Below are 22,431 nucleotides of genomic sequence, written 5' to 3' on the forward strand. Positions count from 1 at the left end.
GATTCCATTTTTAAAAATTTATTGATATTTTTTTGCGATTTCAGAGGTTTGTCCACATAGTGAAAATTGTTCATATTCACAAGTACATTCACCCCTTAAATGGTGCAAACTGATTTTTCTACACTTGTATACATTTAAGAAATCAATTTAATAAATAAATTTTGAGTCCTAAACCTAAAACTACATTCGATAAAATTTATGAATCTCTGCACATCACTATCGTCAATAAAGTAATACAATTATTTCCTTCAAAGTCGTTATCAATTAATACGGAACTTCATGAGCGGACAAACGTCAAACCGGCCATCATAGCGTGCCGCTAGTTTAAGTACTATTGATTTCCGTTTAAAACGTGTCATATTTAAGCAACTTATGATATGAGGAAGACTCGTTTGTTGGAATAGTTAATAATACGCCACCACCAATGCGGTACCAAAGGTACTGTGAAAAGTAACTCTTAGACAAAAAATATACACCTGCTGTTGAATAAAAATATATAGATTTATAATCTGCCTGCTTGTTTACTGCTCCTAATTTTAAAAAAATAAGCAAAAAAAATATGTAAAATAAACAGACTAATTTTCATAGTTACTCTTTAGTTTATGTTACTTAGGATGCTACAGATAAGTATTATAGTGTACTTTCTAACAATTTCTTTATGAGTTTGTTTCTTCAAATAAGCAATGTCCCGGTATTAAAGACATCAGTAACTACTTCTTTTATCCACTTAATTTAGAATTCTGTAATCTTGATCGCTAAAGCGCCTGTAAAGTAGGTCTACAAAAATTAATTATTTTACTTCAAATATGAATTAAATAGACAATAATTAGCATTCCATTCATACTTCTCCCAAGTTATTAAATAAAATATAGACTCTATTCGAGTTGTTATTCTAAGACTCTATCTATATTATAGAGCCTAGTTTGCGTTATAAGCTTTTCAAAGTAAGTAAACCGAATCAAAAAGTGTTTTTCTTTTCAGGAAACTTCGAAAGATGAAGCTCTGTACATATTTACTGCTGAGTTTCTTGGGTAAGTTGCTATTTATTTTACTTACTGTCTGAAATAAGAATTTTTTATTATTATTTTATTGTACTTAGTGCTTGAATGCATACAGTATTGTTTTTTGGTGTGAGAATATTGTGCGACAAGAACCACCTCCTTTTTGGAAGTCGGTTAAAAAACAGGGTGACAAGTGGATAGGTTGTACCTAATAAAATCGATTTTTAGTATTTCTTTTTTTAATTGATTTAACGTATATTAAACACAACACACGTTGATAGAAAATTCAGCCCTACAGCCTTACTAAACATTTTCCACATAAATTTTTTTTTCCTTGTCATTATCTGCAATCAGTCGGGGGACTATAAGCAGATTAAATAAGACATAAATTTAGACGCTGATTTTTTAAGCAGGTACTATTTTTGTTAATATGTGGTTGTGAAATGTGGAGGTACCTACCTACTATTTCTTATAATGTGGAGCTAAAAGGTAAGGAAGTATACAGGAGGTATACAGTTAGGAAGACATCCCCTGGTAGTAATATGTAGTTAGGTACAGACATCCTCGTGCGACCCATGAATCAGCGCACCACCTTGGTTTTGTATTAAATAAACCAACTAACCCTTAACTAAAATACGATAATATTTGTAGTATAGATTATAACACTGTGAACATCTGTTCATTCGTTCTCATTAAAATTCGCATTAGTTAAACATTTTAGCTAAAATTAACTAACAATTCACGACATCTCTGGTTGATCCTGAATCCTAAATTATTTCGTTTTCAACCCTCTGGAATTATTTGCAAACTGCGGTAATAAATTCCGGGCCTCAGGGATCTCTATATCTTCGGACATAGATCTCTGGAGCTCGAGGCATCGTTGTTATTCCTGACTCCCTTGCATGGTCACTTTTTTACTAACAAAGTTTACTAAAAAAATAGCTGGCTATTTATATTTTTATGGCAATCATTGAGGGAACCTAATGTAATCACTCTAGATTTTACTCTCTGTTTTGCTTGTATGCTTTCATTCGAGTCAAGCTGCATCTCAGGCCAAACTTTTTATTGAATGTATCTTCAGTAACTCTAGCTTTGCCCTATTTATTTCAAACTGTTAATATAATAAATAGGCAAACACCACTACGATATCTACGAGATATAATATATTGCTTAAAATCAACGTAAGTATGGTCTTTGACCTTTCTATGCTAAATATGCATTATATTCAAATATTATCCAGAACAAAAATGCTTGGCCATTAAATATCCTGGGACTACCTCGGCGATTTAGAAATTCCGTTCGTCGCACTTATTGGATTTTTATTTAATTTCGTATTTTTATTACCTTTTAAAGACTAAAGTATTTCACAAATGAAGTTTCCGCTTACGGCGTACCGGAGCATACCGGAAAAGTTCTGGATATTTGTTCTTATGGAGTCACGCAGGAATTTTCTTATGAAAGAATATTGCTCTGGGACTTTTTCGATTTCCTCTTATTATGTTATGAACAGATGATGTTATTTTTATAATATCTATCTACAGTTTTTAACGTTATATTGACATTCCATTATTTGTTTAGTGCTTAGCAATCATAAGGAAGTTGGAAGATGATTTTATAATGGACTAGATTATTCTCGCGATTTCGTCAGCGTGGATTTAAGTTTTTATAAATCTCGTGGGAACTCTTTGATTTTCCGGGACCAACAGTAGCCTATGTCCTTCCTCGAGATGCAAACTATCTTTCTTCAAAATTGGTTAAATGAATGGGCCATATAAAGCTACCAGACAGACAGATACACTTTTGCATTTATAGTTACCTTACCTTACTTTCAGAAATTCTGCATGAGCAAAGCCGGGGAGAGTCAGCTAGTATTAAATAATATACATTCAAGTTACACAAGACATTACACGAGCTTCCAGCTCCCGACCAAAATTGCCTTAAATTTTTAAAGCACTTAGCTAAGACTTTGAGCAAGTTTCAAACTTCACCAAGGATTTCGCTGATCCTGTAATCCATACACTCAATTTCTCCTATATTTCTTCACGGTTGTGTGAAAATGTATGTGCTTTTCTTATTCAAAAATCTTCTAATTTTATTTAAATTTTGTTAGAGATAATATACCGACAAAATATAAATGTATCCAAGTGTTGAACATTCAAATAAGTTTAGAGATTTTTTATCTATTATTTGACATTTGCTGCAGTCCCACAATCAGTGCGACACATCTCTTTCGCGGCCTTTGCAACGTTTGTCGATGAAAAAGCTGTGAGAAAGCGTTGTCACACTGATTGTGCTTAGGCTGGCAGTAAGTATAGATATAATGTCATCATAAAGTAACGTAGGTACATAATTTACTATAGGTTTATACGTTTAACACTACGTCGTATGATGAGTTAAATTAATTATTATTAAATTAAAGAAAAGCTGTGATAGCCTAGCGGTTAGGACGTCCGCCTTCTAATCGGAGGTCGGGAGTTCAATCCCGGGCACGCACTTCTAACTTTTCGGAGTTTCGTCGTTTTAAGTAAATAAATTTCACTTGCTTTAACGGTAAAGGAAAACATCGTGATGAAACCTGCATGCCTGAGAGTTCTCCATAATGTTCTCAAAGGTGTGTTAAGTCTACCAATCGTAGACTATGGCCAAAACCCTTCTCACTCTGGGAGGAGACCCCGCTCTGTAGTGAGCTGGTGATGGGTTGATCATGATAATGATGATGATGTTGTAGGTAGCTAGTTGTAGTATGTAGTAGGACCTACATCAAAATCAGAAAACTTCTGTCCGTTTAAAAATACGAGTAGGTACTACTAGTTCCAAACTACGCATAGGTAGGTACCCCATACAGTGCGACAAGGCTCTCTTGGCACTTCAATGACATTAACAGGGGGGCGCTGTTGGAGAACAAAGGCTTAGAATATTCAAACAAAAACAAAGGGAACACTTGACGGCAACGTTAGTTCCGATTTTCGCCACGCGCCAAGATATCCTTGTCGCACTGTACATTGCGAATGTGAGTCGCAAAAAGCTCTTCATTACAATGCAAACCACAACGCGAATTGTGTAACCACTTCGAGATTGGAGTAGGTTGGTTACATTACGGTCGTTGCGTAATTCTACCGAATTTCATTTCGGAACAGACGCATGGAAATTTCCAGTTGCAGTCGTAAATCAACGTTCATTATTATTTATTTTGACGACCTCCCTGGCGCAGTGGTAAGCGCTGTGGCCTGTGGTCTTATTAGTGGGAGGTCCCGGGTTCGATTCCTGGCAGGGATTTGGAATTTTATAATTTCTAAATTTCTGGTCTGGTCTGGTGGGAGGCTTCGGCCGTGGCTAGTTACCACCCTACCAGCAAAGCCGTGCCGCCAAGCGATTTAGCGTTCCGGTACGATGCCGTGTATAAACCAAAGGGGCATGGGTTTATTAAAAACTGCCATACCCCTTCCAGGTTAGCCCGCTTCCATCTTAGACAGCATAGTCACTTACCACTAGGTGAGATTGCAGTCGAGGGCTAACTTGTATCTGAATAAAAAAAAATAAAAAAAATACGAAACTTTATTACCTAAGTAGGTAAGTAATTACTGTCAATTATTTCGACTAGTTTGTGAAACAATCTCAGTCAGGTTTCACACGACATAAAATAATTTTGACCCATGATTGATTTTAATCATGTTTTTACAGTTATTATTAGATATTAGTGATAATAAGTAATAACCAGGGCTGAAACGTGTTCTCCGAGGCAAAGAAGATTTTAGTCCGGACAAAATAGACATTCAAGGTTACAATTATTCGCATAGAGCTAAAAATTGTTTTTTTTGCAAATGTGGGATCGATGGGGACTTTTCACAATTATCTATAAAAGGAAAAGCTAATTGACTGACTGACTGATTGACTGATCTATGAACGCACTATAATATGCTCAAACCACTGGATGGATCAGGCTAAAATTTAGCATACAGATAGCTATGAATATGACGTAGGCATCATCTATGACAGGATTTTTGAAAATTCAACCCCTGAAGGAGTAAAACAGAAGCTTGAAATTTGTATAGTCCACGCGGACGAAGTCGCGGACATAAGCTAGTTCATTTATAATGGTGTTCCCGACATTCTTACCAATTTTTAGCTCTTTGTGAATTGTAACCTTACCCATATTTTTATGATAGGTGAGTGATTAAACGCTTAACTGAAATAGGGTTTCCTTAATCAATTCCAATATTATACGCCATCTATGCAAATTTTGACTGTGCATATTTGGTCTTAATTGATATGAGCCTATTAGGTATTCACTGTAGGTAAATAGTAGCAAACATTGCACAATTTCACGCACCAAGCGGGTGTAAGGCTAGTATTCATGAAATTATAGCTAAGCATTTGGGAATTTGCAATGTACTTAGGAAAGTCAATATGACATTTAATATATATATATATATATATATATATATATATATATATATATATATATATATTTAAATATTACAATAGATAGTTATATTTATTTAGATATCACTATTAAGTATTTAATGTTATATTGACTTTCGCCAGTGATGTGGTTATATAACTCTATGACTTTCGCTGTTCACATTCTTTTTGGTTTATTATACAGGTCGTACCTATTGAAACCTATTCCGCGTCGAAAGAGCCTTAAGCTTACTAAAAAGCAGAAGGAATTAAAAGCCGTGCTGACTGAAAAGCAGAGGCAATTAAGTACTGTAAAAGATACTGTATACTTCATTGAAGAGATATTCAAAGCTATAATTGACGCACTTCCACATGTACAGCTAGGCTACGTTCACACGGCAATATTTTTTCCGTAGGTATATAGTAGGTACACGAGATTTTATAAAAAAGAGTAGTGCCAGCAGAAAATATATTAAACTAGCTTATGTCCGCGACTTCATCCGCGTGGATTTAGGATTTTAAACCCGTAGGAACTCTGTGATTTTCCGGAATAAAATGTTGCCTATGTCAATTTGCGGGATGTAAGCTACCTCTGTACCAAATTTCATATAAATCAGTTAAAATGATGGGCCTATAAGAATTCCGTGGAAACTCGTTGAGTTTCCAAGAAAAAAAATAGTCTATGTCCTCCCCGGGAGGTAAGCTAACCCTGTACCAAATTTCATCAAAATCGGTTAATCTGTTGGGCCGTGAAAAGCTAGCAGGCAGACAGACAGTCACACTTTCACATTTATAATGGATTAGTATGGATTAACAAACTAATATTACAATTACAAAACAATATTACAAAATTAATTGTACAAAATGATATTATTATTATCTTGCTATTATATTTATAGATATTATTATTGCTTGCTTGCTTGCTTAGTGATTCTCCTATTTAGTTATGATATTATACGAGAAACTTGAGTAAATATAGAGCCTGATATTTACATGTGAAATTTTGGACACGTAAGGATAACATTACATGAATATCAGATTGGAAACTGCCCATGCGTGGAACCGTGGAATATTTGCTTTGAAGCATTTGTTATGAATTCTAAATAGGCAGATATTTATTACGATAATAAACGTAAAATCGGAAATTTTGTTGTAATAGTGTGTCAGTATGATATTATAGCCAGTAGGTATACTCAGTCAACATTATGAAACCCATGAAACCCTACAGTGGTTATTTTGAAGCCATAACACCATAAGAAGTTGAACTGATGTACCTACGAGTACGATTACCTACGACCATACCATTATGTATAGTCATCATCATCAACCGATAAACGTCCAACGCTGGACATAGGTATCTTGTAGAGTCTTCCATACGCCTGGGTCTTGCGTCGCCTGAATCCAGCGGCTCCCTGCGACTCGTTTGATGTCGCCTGTCCAAATCTATGCAAAACCTTATTGCCTTGTATTTTGCAAAATATCTACACTTTTAATCGGTCTGTGTCCACATTACAAAAACATAACATTATGAGTGAAAGAAACATAGAGAAACACAGAGTCATAAAATTATCTTTATAACCTGTTGTTCCGCATTCTTACTGGACGCATTTTATAATATGTGTGGTCTGTGGTATCGTTAAAAGCCAATAGGTATAGTACGCGGCCGAAAGTAATGTACATCGGCCTTAAAGGTATGATTCCGAACCACGCTGCACGCAGCAGCGCTGCCGCAACAGTGCTGTCACCAGCTGTCACAGTCCTGTCGCGGCACTACTGGTCCCCATACAATCTCTATGAGCTTATATGACATTAAATTCCGAGCTAGGCAGCAATGTTCCGCTACATTGCTGCCGCAAAATTGCTGCCTAGCTCGGAATGTAATGTCATATAAGCTTATAAAGATTGTATGGGGACCAGTAGTGCCGCGACAGGACTGTGACAGCTGGTGACAGCACTGTTGCGGCAGCACTGCTGCGTGCAGCGTGGTTCGGAATCATACCTTTATAGAATGACATTTCGGCTTCGTAGAGCGTTGTCTCTGTCACTCACACCTATATGACGTTTTGTCGGTGTCAACGATAGAGACAGTGCTCTACAAATCTCTTGCTATCTATCTCCTTCTAAAGGTCGATGTACATTACTTTCGGCAGCGTCCTGTACCTACTCGAGATGAAAGATCAAAAACTTTGCATTCAAAAACCGTTTACGCGAATAAAGATTTCAGCAAACAGACAGGCCTTTGTAGCTCATTTATTATACGAATATAATGCATGTTTGAGTTGAGTTAGCTTCCTTAGGGGCTGTCAGCCTGGAGCAAGTTTGTTTGTAGACAGTTAGTGAATTTTACGCGCGGCTGCCAACACCGGCGAGGTACACCTATTGAGGAATATCTACTCGCTATTTCTACTTGATTTAGTTTATAGTTCGCTTTCAAGTAGACAGGCTGTGAGCGTAGATTGGTACAACTTCTGTATCGAATAACATTTAATGATACAACTGATATATGTATGGATGGATACTAGTTGAATAACTACCGTTTTGAATTTGTAAGTGGGTATAGTGCATTCAATATAAACTGGCGTGTTTTCAATTGAGACCGTCATTAGCAATAACAAAAAAACGTTCCTCCTAGTGTTGGGGACAATACGCAGAGAAACTTTCAGCTTTATAAAATAATGAAGGTCTGGCACGCGATGGCTCTTAGTCTATTTAACCGGTCGCGTTCGATTTAGATTTTTTAATGTTGGATCCTCAGTAGAGTACGAAAACGTAGATACACAACAAATCTTTTTCTAAAAAAGAGTTCTCCATGAAAAACGTACGGAGAAACAAGCTGTTTTTTACAAGTTGGTACATTGCACTTCAGCAGCAATAAATCTACTTTACTTTTTTGATAGAAACTCGCTAGAGTTAAAGAACATGTGTTTAACTCCTGAAAGTTTAAAGTCGGTGCATGAATAACAAAGTTGTCACGGTAAAGTTTATTTTGAAGCCTCTCGGGGAATTTCTCTGGTAGATAGACTATAGATAGGTATCTACAATAAGTGTCAAGTAGATTTGTCAAGATTGCATATTATTGCCCTATGATTTAGGTGCGTGGAACCCTAAAACCGGCTAAACGGAACCATGCCACGCATTCATCAAAATGTAATTGCCTTTAGCTACATACTAACTCGGAAAGTTACAAGAAAGAAAAAATACAAAGAAGCAAAAACGTATACATTTCTTTGGCAAGGATAACAAGTCTGTGCAAAGGCTTGGTAAGAAAGCTTTGTTCAAGTTACCCCGACGAAGGTTCTTATGCGCTTTCCATAAAGTATGACTTACCAAGTACGGTTCTAACTTCCAAGCAAAAACATGCCTAAAATATGCACCGTTTTGATAGATATTTTTCATACTAAGTTTAAAATTAAACTTTTCTCAGTACCTTGACCAAGTTCGATTTCAAAAAGCTATTTCATCAGGTTCGATTAATAGGATCTACTCGTGATATACTTAAGCTTCGTTAGACTAGACTAGCACAGGCTTAGAAGTTAGGGTTAAGCATTTGTTAGTTAGGGACCTATTTTCAACCAAGGGATATCAATAACCGAGCGTCGAGTAATTTTAACTAGGGTAGGTAAACAGTTCTTTTCAGCATCTATAGCGTGCATGTCACTGTGCAGATGCATTCTTAGGTGGCAGTGAGCTAACTTAGAAGAGGGCTAAATTGTTTTTATATTTTGATGACTTCTAGGACTCCCTTCCTGCGGAGTATCATATTGGAACCCTTGGCCGTACAGCACAGCATTGCCAGGTAAAGGATCTCCCACTAATAAGGCAAAAGGGAATTCTATACTGGGTCAGAAATACCGAAAAACTGCGTTTAAAAAGAGTAAATAATAGCTAAGTACCTAAAGAGTAAAATAAGAATATACCAAAAAAGAAAGAGTAGAAGAAGATTACAAGTCAGGCGACCCTATTATATCTATACGAATGTAGGTATATTGTCGTATGTTTTGTTCTGGTTTTGTTTGAGCACAAATGGGAACAAAAAGGGGTTCTGCCAAGTGTTTGAACCCTCTATGGTACTTAGTAGATGTGACATCAAAGTCTCCTTTTGACATTGAAAGTCCGCTGACAAAGTAACATGCAAAGTCCCCTAGTTCCTGACTAGAGTACCTACAATGTACCTACCTATCTATTGTAAGAAAGTCACATCGATCCGTAGCTCCGTTGCCCCATGAAAGGGACATAGGATAAACTAATACACCAAGAAGCAAATACACTTTCTCATTTATAATATGGATTAGTAAGTAAGTATCTCTATTAGAAGCAGCCTGTTGCAGTCAATGGTAATGATTCGTGAAAGCTAAATGACATGCTAACGTCTTAAATCTACTTTGTGTTGTTTAAACTGTCTGCTCCGGAACCTAAAGCCGTAATTTCCTGTTATAAATGGTTCGTAAACAGATTGTTTTCAACAAGAATTTCGCCTGTTTACTCTGTGTTTCTTGAAAGGCGTAAATGGTATTAAAAGAATTCCGAGTCTTGTAATAGTGAGTACGGAAAGGACCGATATTTTAAGAAATACAACTGCAACGATCTCTACAAGTACTACTAATACACTGTCACTACCTACGTAATAAGTAGGTACCTACCAGTGGCGAAGGGTGAAAATCTGATAAAGGGAAGCCGGAAACGTACTTACCTAAAAGAATATCAGCTGTTCGATTTTTGTTTTCAAAACTTAATTTAGAAAAATTACTATCGTTACGTAACAAGAAATCTGTTAAACAACAATCTATGTGAATTAAGGCCATTTCTGATTTTGGCTTACCAAACTGAATCAAAATTACCGTGAACTTACCACTTATAAGTTATTAATCACATCCCCAATTTATTATATCAAAATAAAACACCACTAACAACTTAAACAAACAAGCATGGCCGCTTCACAAAAACAAATGTATCAATATCAAATCACCCTTCAAAATACAAAATACTCAAAATAGTAGCATGTACCTGTTAAAACAATAGTATTAATATAATTTTTAATTTGGAGGTATTATAGGGTAACTCGGATCCAACCGAGTTATTTACGTCAAATTTGTCTGACCTGTCAGAGTTCCAAATTCGTATTCGCTACTGGGCCAGACTAAATTGGTGTGCTCTTTATTAGTCGACCGTAGAGCGAGACAGACCTAGTTCGTTCCTTTCGCTTTCGCTAGGGAAATGAAAGAGATAAATACTAAGCAAAAATCTAACTAGGGAATCCGATATTTTACGGCTTGTATGGTGTAGGACTGTAGGTGTATGTTACTTACATTAGCTGTTATGTTTTTAACTTAAATTAGTACTTAATAACAACAAAAAAAAATAGCATTTGTGACGATCGAACCTTTGTATTTACGAATGTATTACGGAATTTATGTGAATAGTGTGGCTAATTCAGTTGTACACAATCTCTAAACTAAACTAAAATGGCACGTCTAAATCTATTGCTATCCCTTTCATAATGTTGCTTGCGGAAAAGGACAGCACTACATTTAGACCTGTTAATTTAGTTTAGTTTAAAAATTGTGTACCAGAGAATTGGCCCCAATACCTACTTACGCTATATTATGCCAATTCTTAAAGGGAAGCCGATAGGAATCGTGTTATATTGACTCTTCGCCGCTGGTACCTACTAAACAGTATTTTCAAAGTGCCTCTACATTATTACGTAAGCAATTTTTTTTGTTAATTTTTTATCCGATTGCGCCGAAGCCCAAGGGAGGGCTATGTGTTTATGTTTTGCTTGTTAGTTTTTAGTAAATTTAAAATTTATAATATACTTACTACCTACTTAAATTGTGATTTTCCTAAAAGAATTTTCGTTTGCATTTTTCTTCTAAAATTTTAACAATAATATTATGAATCTAATAAGCTTCTACTCTAATTATAAGTCCGCGACAAATTAAGATGCCAATCGGGGTATGAGGCAGGGGGACGCCCTCACTATAGATATAATATAGACATTTCTTATCCTAAAGATACTTAAATATTGTCATAGATCAGATAAACTGACTGTTTAACTTAAATCGCTGGGCGTAGGTACAAAATACTTTCAGAAATTCCAGCTTACCAAGGTCGGGGCGGGTCAGCATTCAGTTTATGATAAAGTAAACATAAAGCAAGTTTAATGTGAGATCAGCTAAATCCTACCTATCCTCGGTGTAGTTGAAGGCTTCCACAAAGTCTTAGCTAAGTGCTTCAAAAGTTTAAGCCAATTTTACTGTGTACCTTAAAACTTGACACATCGTTAGCTTATGTAAAACTGGCTTTATTCTCCTATTTAGTTGAATAATGGGCTAATCTGTATAACAGTCGTAATTATTTATGTATTTTATCTTCAATTGCGATAAAATATTTTGTAGGAGACATTATCTTAGGTTGGTATTCGTTTTACAACATTTTGCTACTCCCCTTTTATCTTAATAACGCTATAAACTTGTTTAACGACAAACAAAAAGATTTTTAATATGAAAGGGTCGTAGAAACAAAATCAGCTGCGGAACTACGTAGGTAGGATAGATAAAACGCCAAATATACAGGTTGCAAAGTCGTTTTGTTAGATAGGGCATAAGCACTTTATAAAGCCGATCATTTTAACACAATTTTCAGTGTGTTTATGATGAAATTTATTAGGTAGGTAGGTACTTTTAGTACAGTCAGTATGCGGTGCGATCCTGATATGCGAGTATATACCTAACAATATAATAGCATACAGTACCTATCGTTAACATTCATTAAATTCACATTTAATTTGATATGTTATCTTTAGTTGCGACTCTTTAAAGCCTCTCTAGAAAGAAAGAGAAAAGATTTTCTTGTACCCACTTGCTCTTTCCTGTATGTACCTACCTACCTATTTGAAAATTGAACCGCCCATATAAATGAGAGTTGCTAAAATATTCGATCGGAGGTGAATACCTTTGTGAACATTACTAGCATAAAGAAATTGAATAAAGACTGGCTTGATCGGAAACGTGTGTAAGAGAAAATTAAATTGTCATACCTTGAGATCGGGTTCCAAGTTATTCCAACAGCGTTTCATAAAACTTTGCTCAGATGGCATCCAATAATATGCACATAATTCATAAAATAGCAACGTAGAACATCTGTTACATTATGAAACAGATTGTGTATGTATGTACGCGATTTTCACACGCGACTAAAAACGTGTTAACATGGAATCGAATAAAGTTCTGCAGACCTGCAGTATGTATCTACTATCTACCCAAACAATACTATTCTAATTCTCAATCGTTCACTCTTGACAGAGTGGTCGTGGCTATGAATTCTTCGCTGCTGCTCGTACGATCTCCCTCCAGCGACTTCTGTTGTTGGCATTATGTGCACACACGGAGACAGTTGCGTTTGTTGCGGATCGGATTAGGTCCGTCCACCTAGATGGGGAACGCCCACGTGGACGTGTGCCCTCCACCCGACCTTGTACCACAAGGTTTTCGATGGTACCACTCTTCCTTGTGATGTACCCAAAGAACTTGAGGATTTGCAATTGTACTAGTGAGGAAAGCCTTTATTTTCAGTTCTTTGAGTTGTAGAGTAACTATTTGTTATAACAATAAGTTTGTTATAACAATAAGTTTGTTATAAAGAATTAATTTAGCATACCTCTTTTAGGCCTTTGAGGCTAAGGTACGAGTATCTGGAAGTAGGTAAGTATGGGACATTATAAGCTACCCGGGGAAAAAGGAATAAGGCCTCGAAGACATAAGCCGATTATTTTATAATATCGATTTATTTTACAGGCTTTATGGTAGGGAAATTTTTAGTAGGTATTCATATTTAATTTTCTATATTTGGACTTTATGAAGGGATAAGATACAGGTAGATATGTTTTTCCCTAATGCATTAGGGTTATAATAATTATTATTATAACCCTAATGCATTAGGGAAAAACATATCTACCTCTACCTATTACCCTATTTCTAAAAAGAACGAAGGTTTATTACTTAGAAGTTTGCAACTTACTAACAAAAGTTAACGGTCTTTTCAGAATTTGTTCTCTTTGTTTCAGAACACTCACTTATCACAATTACATAAGGTCATAAGTGCGATCCCAAAATGGCTATAAAGTCCCTACTTTTGTTACGGACTCTTCGACTAGCGAAGGCAAGAAACAGCTGGGTGTTCTCATACATTTTCTTTTTCCTACTTACTTATACGTAGCACTGAAATGAGTTATTGATGTACAGTCAAAGGCCAAAACTCGTTTAGCACTTCAATGATCAAATTCACTTGCACTGCACGGCAAGGTTGTGCGCACATCTGTGTGGGGAGTTTATAGAACGGTTTAAAAGTGCGACTGCTTTTTCATGCAATAGTTTTGCGGAATTGCTACTCGAATTCCGAGGCCGACCGTACATCCACTGAGTTTAGATAAATTTTCATCCCCATTAGGGATGATTTAAGCTAACACGTGGCGGACACGAGCCGTGCCACGTACGAGACGCGGACGAGACACGAATTCAAAATATCACGAACATTTTATAATAATTATGAAGCAGTTTATTGTTCACCGTGCCGTGTCCGTGTACGGACGCCACAGGCCACACGGTGAAGCATGAAGCATTCATTTAAAGTGTTCGTGATGTTCTTAATCCGTGCCTCGTCCGCGCCTCCTACGTGGCACGGCCCGCGCCCGGCACGTCTTGGCTTAAATTATCCCTTATGGTACGATTACACCTAACGAGTACAATGGTGAGTCAGTGTCCTCGGCCGAGTACTCGGTTGGTATAAACACTTACGAGTGCTCGGCGCAATTTCGAAATACGTATAAACGGCCACCACAGCACTGTCTCGGCCGATTGACATTTTACTGTCTCGCTTAACTACTCGGTAGGTGTAATCAGCCCATTAGAGGTAGATTTCTCTGACATCAATGCTTAAGTATTTCAGTTGACTTAAAAGAGCGAGAGAACAATTCATTTATAAGGGAGTAAAAGAGATAAACTTTTAAATGCTGGATGGAAACTGGGGTCCGTAGCCGTTTATTTTTTGAATATGTAAAAGAAATGTTTGAAAACTTGGATGTATACTATACTATAAAACTACGTCGTATGATAAAAAAACTATGAATCAAATTAACGCATAAAAGATATCAGAATTCAAAACACTTGAATATAGATATTATTGAAAATATGTTAGCAGATGAACAGAATTTCGTGAAAAACTTCCTAGATAAAATCCGTCTGACAGATTATAATAGTAGGTACATATCGATCTTTATATTATTATTTGGTGTTATGAGTAGGTATATAATGCGGAGGGAAGAAAGCCATGTCACTAGAAGAATGTTAAGTATGCATGTGGAAGGAAAAAAGAGGAGAGGACGACCAAAGAAAAGGTGGATGGATTGCGTGAAAGAGGATATGCGTGAAAAAGAAGTGGATAATACGTTGACGAATGACAGGAATGAGTGGAAGAAGAAATGTTGTGCCGACCCCACGTAGCGTGGGATAAGGTAAGGAAGAAGAAGAAGAAGAAGGTGTTATGAGTAGGTATGTATGTGCAATGTGCATTGCGTTTGTTCTCCAACAATCCCATAAAATTGAATCAAAATTAACGTGAGTGCACCATTTTAGAACAGAGTAAAAGCTTGAATTTAGTAAATAAGTTTTTGGCTTAAGTATTTAGTTTTACGTCGCAAGGACAAATAACTGCAGTATAGGTACAAGAACGTCTCATAGGAGTCATGTAACGGCTTACTGTTATCTCTATCTACTGTGGGAACGTGTGGCGAATGCTAATTTAGCCCGCAATGTTCGTATGCTTGCGTTTTACTACTTTATTATAATTAAGTATTTTTAAACTAATAAACTTTAACTAAGTATGAGATTTGGAATAATATATTTATTTTTATAAAAAAAGATTCCGACGAATTGAGAACCTCCTCCTTTTTTTAGGTCGATTAAAAAGCACATGCCATTCACAACTATAGGTACAAGTAAAAAATGAAGAACATAATTATAAAAGGAAAAGCTGACAGATCTATCAACGCACAACTCAAACTACTGGACGGATCGGGCTGAAATTTTGGAGGTAAATAGCTATTATGACGTAGACGTCCGTTAAAAACAGATTTTTGAAAATTCAACCCCTAAATGGATAAAATAGGGATAAGAAGTTTGTGTAGTCCACGCGGATGAAGTCGCGGGGATAAACTAGTAAAGAATATTTATTTTCTCTCTGTGTGTTCCATTATAAGTTTTTGGCTAAAGTAGTTAGTTTTACGTCGTAAGAATAGTACCTAAATAACTGCAGTATAAGTAGGAGTAAGTCTCACAGGGGTAGGTATGTTAACTAAAATTGCTTAAGCTGCTATCTCTACTACGGGAATGTGTGGCGAATACTAATTTAGCGCGCAATGTTCGTATGCTTACGTTTTACAACTTTATTCTAATTATTTTTAAACTTATAAACTTTATTCCAGTAATTATTGTGACATGCCTACTAGATTGTCTATTGGTTTTTATAGACTTAGGATAATCTGCTCAGCTAAGTGATATCTGACTAAAATATAATATGTCCAATTGTCTTCAAGCCGTGTCTCTATACGTGCTAATAAACACAATATCCAAAAAAATCCTGTATCTTAATAACAATCCAACAATATAAGACATGGTGTCAGAAGTGGGATTGTATGATGATGGATTATTTTGTATAGCAATAATACAATAATTATGAAGCCTGATGCCGGCTTTAATTCTACTACAGGGTACTTGCTACAAGTAAAAAATACTAAATAAGATATTCTTTTTCTCTTTGTGCGTTGTATTCCTCATTACTAAGGGTCGGTGATCCCTTTCCACTAATCGCATAATAGTACGGGTTTTCTTGGGATAACAATTCGGTGGGCTTAAAAATCCTTCCTCATACAATTCGACTAAAATAAGAGTAAACTATTTCGACTCTAAGGTGCTGTGATTGTTAGGGATAATAAACTGAGACCGAGGCAAGAGAAAAACGAAAGCGACCACCAAATTCTATCACCCATCCAGTTACCGACTCCAGTCAACGTTGCATACCCAACGCAGTTGACTGATATGGTAGCAGGCAATATTTTAATCAGATAATATTGCCTGTAAATATGGATAAAAATAAGAAAACTCGTAAAACAAAATTAATGAACAGACTTTTACAAAAAATATTCTTTCAAAGAAATAATATTTAATACAGTTACGTTTATATCATACAAAACAGGAGGTGTTTTATGAAGTTGCAAAAATTAAAGAAAGCTGAACGTGACTAGAATAAAGTGAATAAATTAATTAACTTTGCGACCTACGTTTAATTACTTTTTATGTTGCTAACACAAAAATAATAAAATTACAAAGCTGCTTAATTTAACTAACGTTAAACAAATGTTGTCTATTGTAGGACTTTTTAATAATTAATAATTAATGATTACTACCCATAATATCATAAATTGCGAAAGTGTTTGTTTGTTGGTTGGTCCTTCAATCAAGCAGCAGTGGAAGCAACGGATTGACCTGATTTTTACATGGATATATAGTTAAAGACCGAGAGCGACATAGGTTGCTTTTTATCCCGAAAAATCAAAGAATGCCCACGTTTCCCACATTGAAATCATCGCGGGCATCAGCCATAAAATACAATATTTAAGTTATTAGTTGCTTTTTTCTCGAATTGCGGTGATATCCTAGTGGTAAAGACTCGACGCGCGTCCGTCCGACGTAGTCGGGAGCACCGCGGTTCGATCCCGAGCACGCACCTCTAAGTTTTAGGAGTTGCTTTGACGGTGAAGGAAAACATTGTGACGAACCCTGCATGTCTGAGAGTTCGCCATAAAGATCTCATAGATTTGTGAAGTCTGCCAATCTACACTTTGCTAGCGTGGTAGGCCATGGCCAAAACCTTCTCATTCTGAGAGGAGACCCGTGTTCAGTAGTGAGCTGGCGTTGGTTCGATATTGATGATCCTATCGAAATAGGTAATTATAATCTTTGATGATTTATGATCGAGCTTTGCGCAGTATAGGTATCTAATACTGCGCAAAGCTCGATCGATCGAAATACAGATTGTATTATTATGATGTCTGTCTGCTGCTTTCTGCGCTCCCAAATAAATAAACCAAAAATTAACATAACATTGGAGTTTCTTTGTAAAATTATATTTCAAAATAATATTATGTGACCTCGCAGACAAAAGAATCGTTCTAATTTAACCAGTCAAAAATGCATGCTCAAAAGGAGTAACCAAAGGGGTTGGCGTTTCCCTTTGTGAGTTTATACGTTAAATTGTTTCGTATTTACTTGGTCTATTTGTGAGAAAACTCTGTTATTGTTACCTTACAAATTATTTCGTTGTTATATTTTTATTTTTTTAAATAGTTTATTCTCAGAGTGAGACCTTAAAGGAAATTCATAAGATTTTGTGGAAAGTTTATATTCCATTATGAAAATATATAAAAAGAAAATTTTATGGGGTCACTGACTGACTCATAATTTACTATAAGCACAGAATATATTATAATAATACTAATAAGTATTGCAAATTACACCAACCACTTTGTATGCAATCTGTTAGGCTGTACAGGTTGCCTGGAAGAGATCACTAAAAGATAAAGCCGCCTTTACGCCCTAATTTGTAAATATCATATTATGTATATGTTCATAAACGAAACTGAGTTATCTAATTGAATTTCGAATGTCTTTAAAACATTTTCTAATTGAATTTCGAATGTTTTTTGAAAACATGTTTGTAATTGGTTGGTGAATCAAAATGGTTAACGTCCACTGAGATTTTTGGCTGTATCATTTGTGGTACATAGCGCTTTACTAACTTCTTTCCGCTGATAGAGTATCCATTTTTCAGAATTTCTAGTTATACTGAAAGAGTGGAGTTATTCAAGTGGTAAAAGTCCCTCAAATTGCTCATGCGCGTGGTCGCCATTTTAGTGACGTCAGCACAAGACTGAAGTTTCGAGCTGATGGTATATTTTTATTTCAGGTGATGTCAAAATGACGTCATTTCGATGTTAATCAGACATGGTTCCAGTACAATAGCAATTTGCAGGACTGATACAATGAAAAAATATTTTTCCCCGACAGAGACAACTTGCCAAACATACATGTTTGGCAATATATTTTATGTTCTAAAGTAGTGTACACCAGTTTTGAACAGAACTTTATTTCTGCAAACTTCCCGGAAACTTGTTACGGAGTTAAAAACATGACAGTGTCGGGGCAAATGTTTGCTGGTGCACTTGCTACCTACTTTATGTACCTAGTTGAATCTAGTTTCTTCCAAAAGGGGTACCTATCTGAATAAAATTTTGGTACAAAAATTATATGTTTTTTTGTATTCTTGGCCACCCAATTCTAAAATTTTAAAATAATGTCTAACAGTTCTTTATAATTATAAATAAAGCTAATCTAACAAAACGAATTAGGTAGTTAGTAAAGCACTATTTTTTAAATTAACTGCAATGGATCCTAAATTTAATGAAAATTAAAATATACTTAAGTACCGCAATGATTATTGAGGTACTAGTATATTTTACTAATAATAAAGAGAAGACAAGATTCCCGTTAGAGATAAGTCATACTGAATATTAGAAGCCTCCATTAGCGTTATCGAATTCAATTCAAATTGTCTCACGAAAAGGTGGCAGAACAGATCTCTATTAAGATAAAGTCGTGAAATTAATTATTAATTTATATTAATTAATAATTAATATAATCTAGCGATGGCAAGAGACCAGACGGTATGACTCTTGTCCCGTGGAAGCACGGTAGGTCGCTTGTGTGGGATGCCACGTGTGTGGATACACTGGCGCTGTCACACGTACAGGCGACCTCCGTGGCGGCCGGAGCGGCGGCTACTAAGGCAGAAAGGGCCAAGAGGCGCAAATATGAGAATATAGAAAATAGTTTCATATTTGTGCCTTATGGGGTGGAGACCATGGGTTCGTGGGGCGAGGATGCTAGATCCTTTTTTAAGGACCTTTCATCCCGTCTCGCGGAATCCACGGGGGACCGGAGGGCTGGCAGTTACCTCGGTCAGCATATTAGTCTGGCCATTCAACGAGGTAACGCTGCCAGCGTTCTGGGCACCCTGCCTCGTTGCGGTGGCTTAGATGATATTTTCGATTTGTAATTTTTATGTTCTAGAATAAGTTTGGTATTTTTGTTTTTTGATGATAATTGATGCAATATAATTAATAATTAATTAATTATTATTAATAATTATATTATCACCAATTTACAAAATCGCTTTACAAAAATTATAAACTTGATTTTTACTTCAGGTATTGTAATTTGTAATATATGGTATAATTATTGTGAAAATAAACATTGTACTTAAAATAGGAACCAATTTGACCCGAATTTTATGCGGATAAGAGCCGTGGCCAAAATCTATGTATACGAAAACATTTTGTCGGTTTATCCCTGGGTTCAAGCTTCGCGAACTCAATTTAGTTATCACCTGCGCCCCACTAAGTGACATTGTGCAACTAGCCATAATAATAATATTAAACTTGTCCCAACTCGGTGGCGACATCAGAATCCAATTATTGGATTCTGAAGTCGCCACCGAGTTGGGACAAGTTTTAAACCTATTGGAAATCTGTTGGACCGGGACTTTTAAAGTGATTTAATCGGTTATTTAGTTAATAAGTTCAGCAAAGGGGATAGAAGATGGTAAAAATATCACTAAGGAGTAAAACTACTTATAATTTACTAAATTCATCGTGACATACCGCATTATATATCTACATTTTATATTGTAGGTAAACTACAATAAAATCAGCAGTGGGTACAGTGAGCTAATTTAAATTTGCATTGAAACATACCAACTAAACATAAATACCGAATAAATAAACATGTAAGTAAGTAGGGTACTAAAATAGTAAATCTTTTTAATTTATTTCGGAACTCTTTTCTAAAACGTAGTAGCAAATCACGAATGATGGCTCAGTACTTTTTAATTCATTGACAATTCCTAGTAGGTATATGTCTGTATTATTATAAGTAATATATACCTAAGTCTATGATTATTATATAAAAAGTCGTATTCCGCAATTTGAGTTCGTTTTCCATATCTTTTGAACTGCTACGTGGAATTCAAATAAGGCCAAACGAACAATGCTCACGACACGCATAAAATATTTTTATCTTTTATTATGCATTCAATATACTTACCTACTTTAATTTATTTATTTGCCTACTTAGTTTAATCCTGAATAAGCGTCTGGTTCTGTCGTAATCATAAGAACATTCTCTTCCATTACATGAATAATTGTCGGCAGAAATTAAATAAAAAGTTGTGTTTCGTAAATAGGGTTCCCAGGAACCGCCGATGACAGCTAGATGATAAATGTCCCCATCGGACACGGATATCACCCACTTTTATTCGGTAATCGTATCAATCATTTTACACACGAATTCCTGGAAATAAGCGATTCATGCTCACGACACAAAAAACATAATTATAATATTTTTCCGGCTTTATTAATTTGGTAAGCCTATTTATTTTATTTATGTTATCTAAAGAACTAAGTACCTCCCTACTCTTAAGTATGATATCATACTTATTAACTTTGTAATTTTGGTAGGTATTAAATATATTTTCAAACCTGAAATAACTAAATTAACCACTTCTTAAAATCGATTTCAATAACTTGCACATTAAAAATAAGTCAAAAGACAAAAGTCAAATAATTAATTTATTCAAAATAGGTTACATGTTACCTACTCTTATTGATTCTCAGAATTGTTAGATTTGTAAGTTGATATTTGTGGTGATAATTAAAAACTTAAAACTAAAGCGACGAGGGTTCCAACTACTCATGTGTTCCAAACGCGCCCAGGTCTAAGAAGAGCCCACAACAAACTCGGCCGGGTATTATTTTTAGTATCACCACTTTACAAAATCACTTAAATTTATTAGAACTATCACAAAGCTGTTTAAGCAACCTTATCATTTAAATAATTCTTTGCATTGTAATAGGATTATTCAATAAGATAAAAGATTAGTAACTATAAAATTTAAATAAGTACAAATGCATCTTTTTTTATGTAGATATATTTAAGTTTTATTTAACGCAAATTACATCTGAGTACTTAGGTATATTATTTTATTTAAATACGTACCTACTAGTATGATGTTTCACATCTTATTTGCAATATGTTACTATAGTGAAGATAATAATTATCATACACGAACAGAGGTAACGTGTGCTGAGAAAATATTAAGTTTCCCCTCAGCGAATCCTAACGTTATAATAATAATATAATTTTACATAGAAGTCGTAAAAGTTCAGCAATTTATGGATACATTATGGTTAACTGCTAAGTATTCAGTTACAAATGTAATGACTACCTTCAAATTGCTGAATACCTATTCGTATACATAATAATTATTGCCTTATCTCTTCACCCAAGGATGATTATTGTTCTTTATGTTTTGTACTTATCTACCTAGGCAAGCTTTATTTACAAAGAGAAGAGCTCAATTTCTTAAGTAAATGACCGCGGCGCCTCATACTCACATTGCAGTGCTATGTTGCCAAAACTAGTTCACTATATTCACACGAGTAGATATTCTAAATATAGCACACGAGTAGGGATATCTACTCGTGTGCTATATTTAGACAAAGCCTGGTAGTACTTAGTTACATGAAAATGTGGAACCACAACATGTCGTCTAAAGGCAAAGCTGTTCAAAAGCGGAGTTTCAAACTTAACACAAACTGAATAACAATCGGGTAGCTTTATGTTTTTGAAATCAGTTTAACTTTCAAAATAAAGGTACTGTTCGCGACAGGTCGAGATGGCAATCGGGGTATGAAACGATCTTGACAAAAGGCAACGAGGTATACTTGCACCCTGAAGACTGGCAATAGCATACTTTTTATTTCGGAAAATCGAAGAGCTACGTGGATGAAGTTGCAGCCAACAGCATAGGTACCTACTATGTTTTATATGTATCTAACAGCTAGTATTTCTAAAGACTA

General features: G+C 35.5%; 1 protein-coding gene across 5 annotated transcripts in view; it reads left to right on the forward strand.

The window, feature by feature from the left end:
* Positions 1-22,431, forward strand: part of Dscam4 (Down syndrome cell adhesion molecule 4) — a 234,927-nt gene that overhangs the window by 51,787 nt on the left and 160,709 nt on the right. For all 5 annotated transcript variants that reach the window (XM_069505251.1, XM_069505255.1, XM_069505256.1 and 2 more), the window contains exon 2: positions 982-1,031. In XM_069505251.1, the coding sequence (XP_069361352.1) occupies positions 995-1,031 (37 nt within the window). In that variant the 5' untranslated portion in view covers positions 982-994. The remainder of the gene's footprint in view (positions 1-981; positions 1,032-22,431) is intronic.

Source organism: Maniola hyperantus, chromosome 20, assembly GCF_902806685.2.
Source record: "Maniola hyperantus chromosome 20, iAphHyp1.2, whole genome shotgun sequence".
NCBI lineage: Eukaryota > Metazoa > Arthropoda > Insecta > Lepidoptera > Nymphalidae > Maniola > Maniola hyperantus.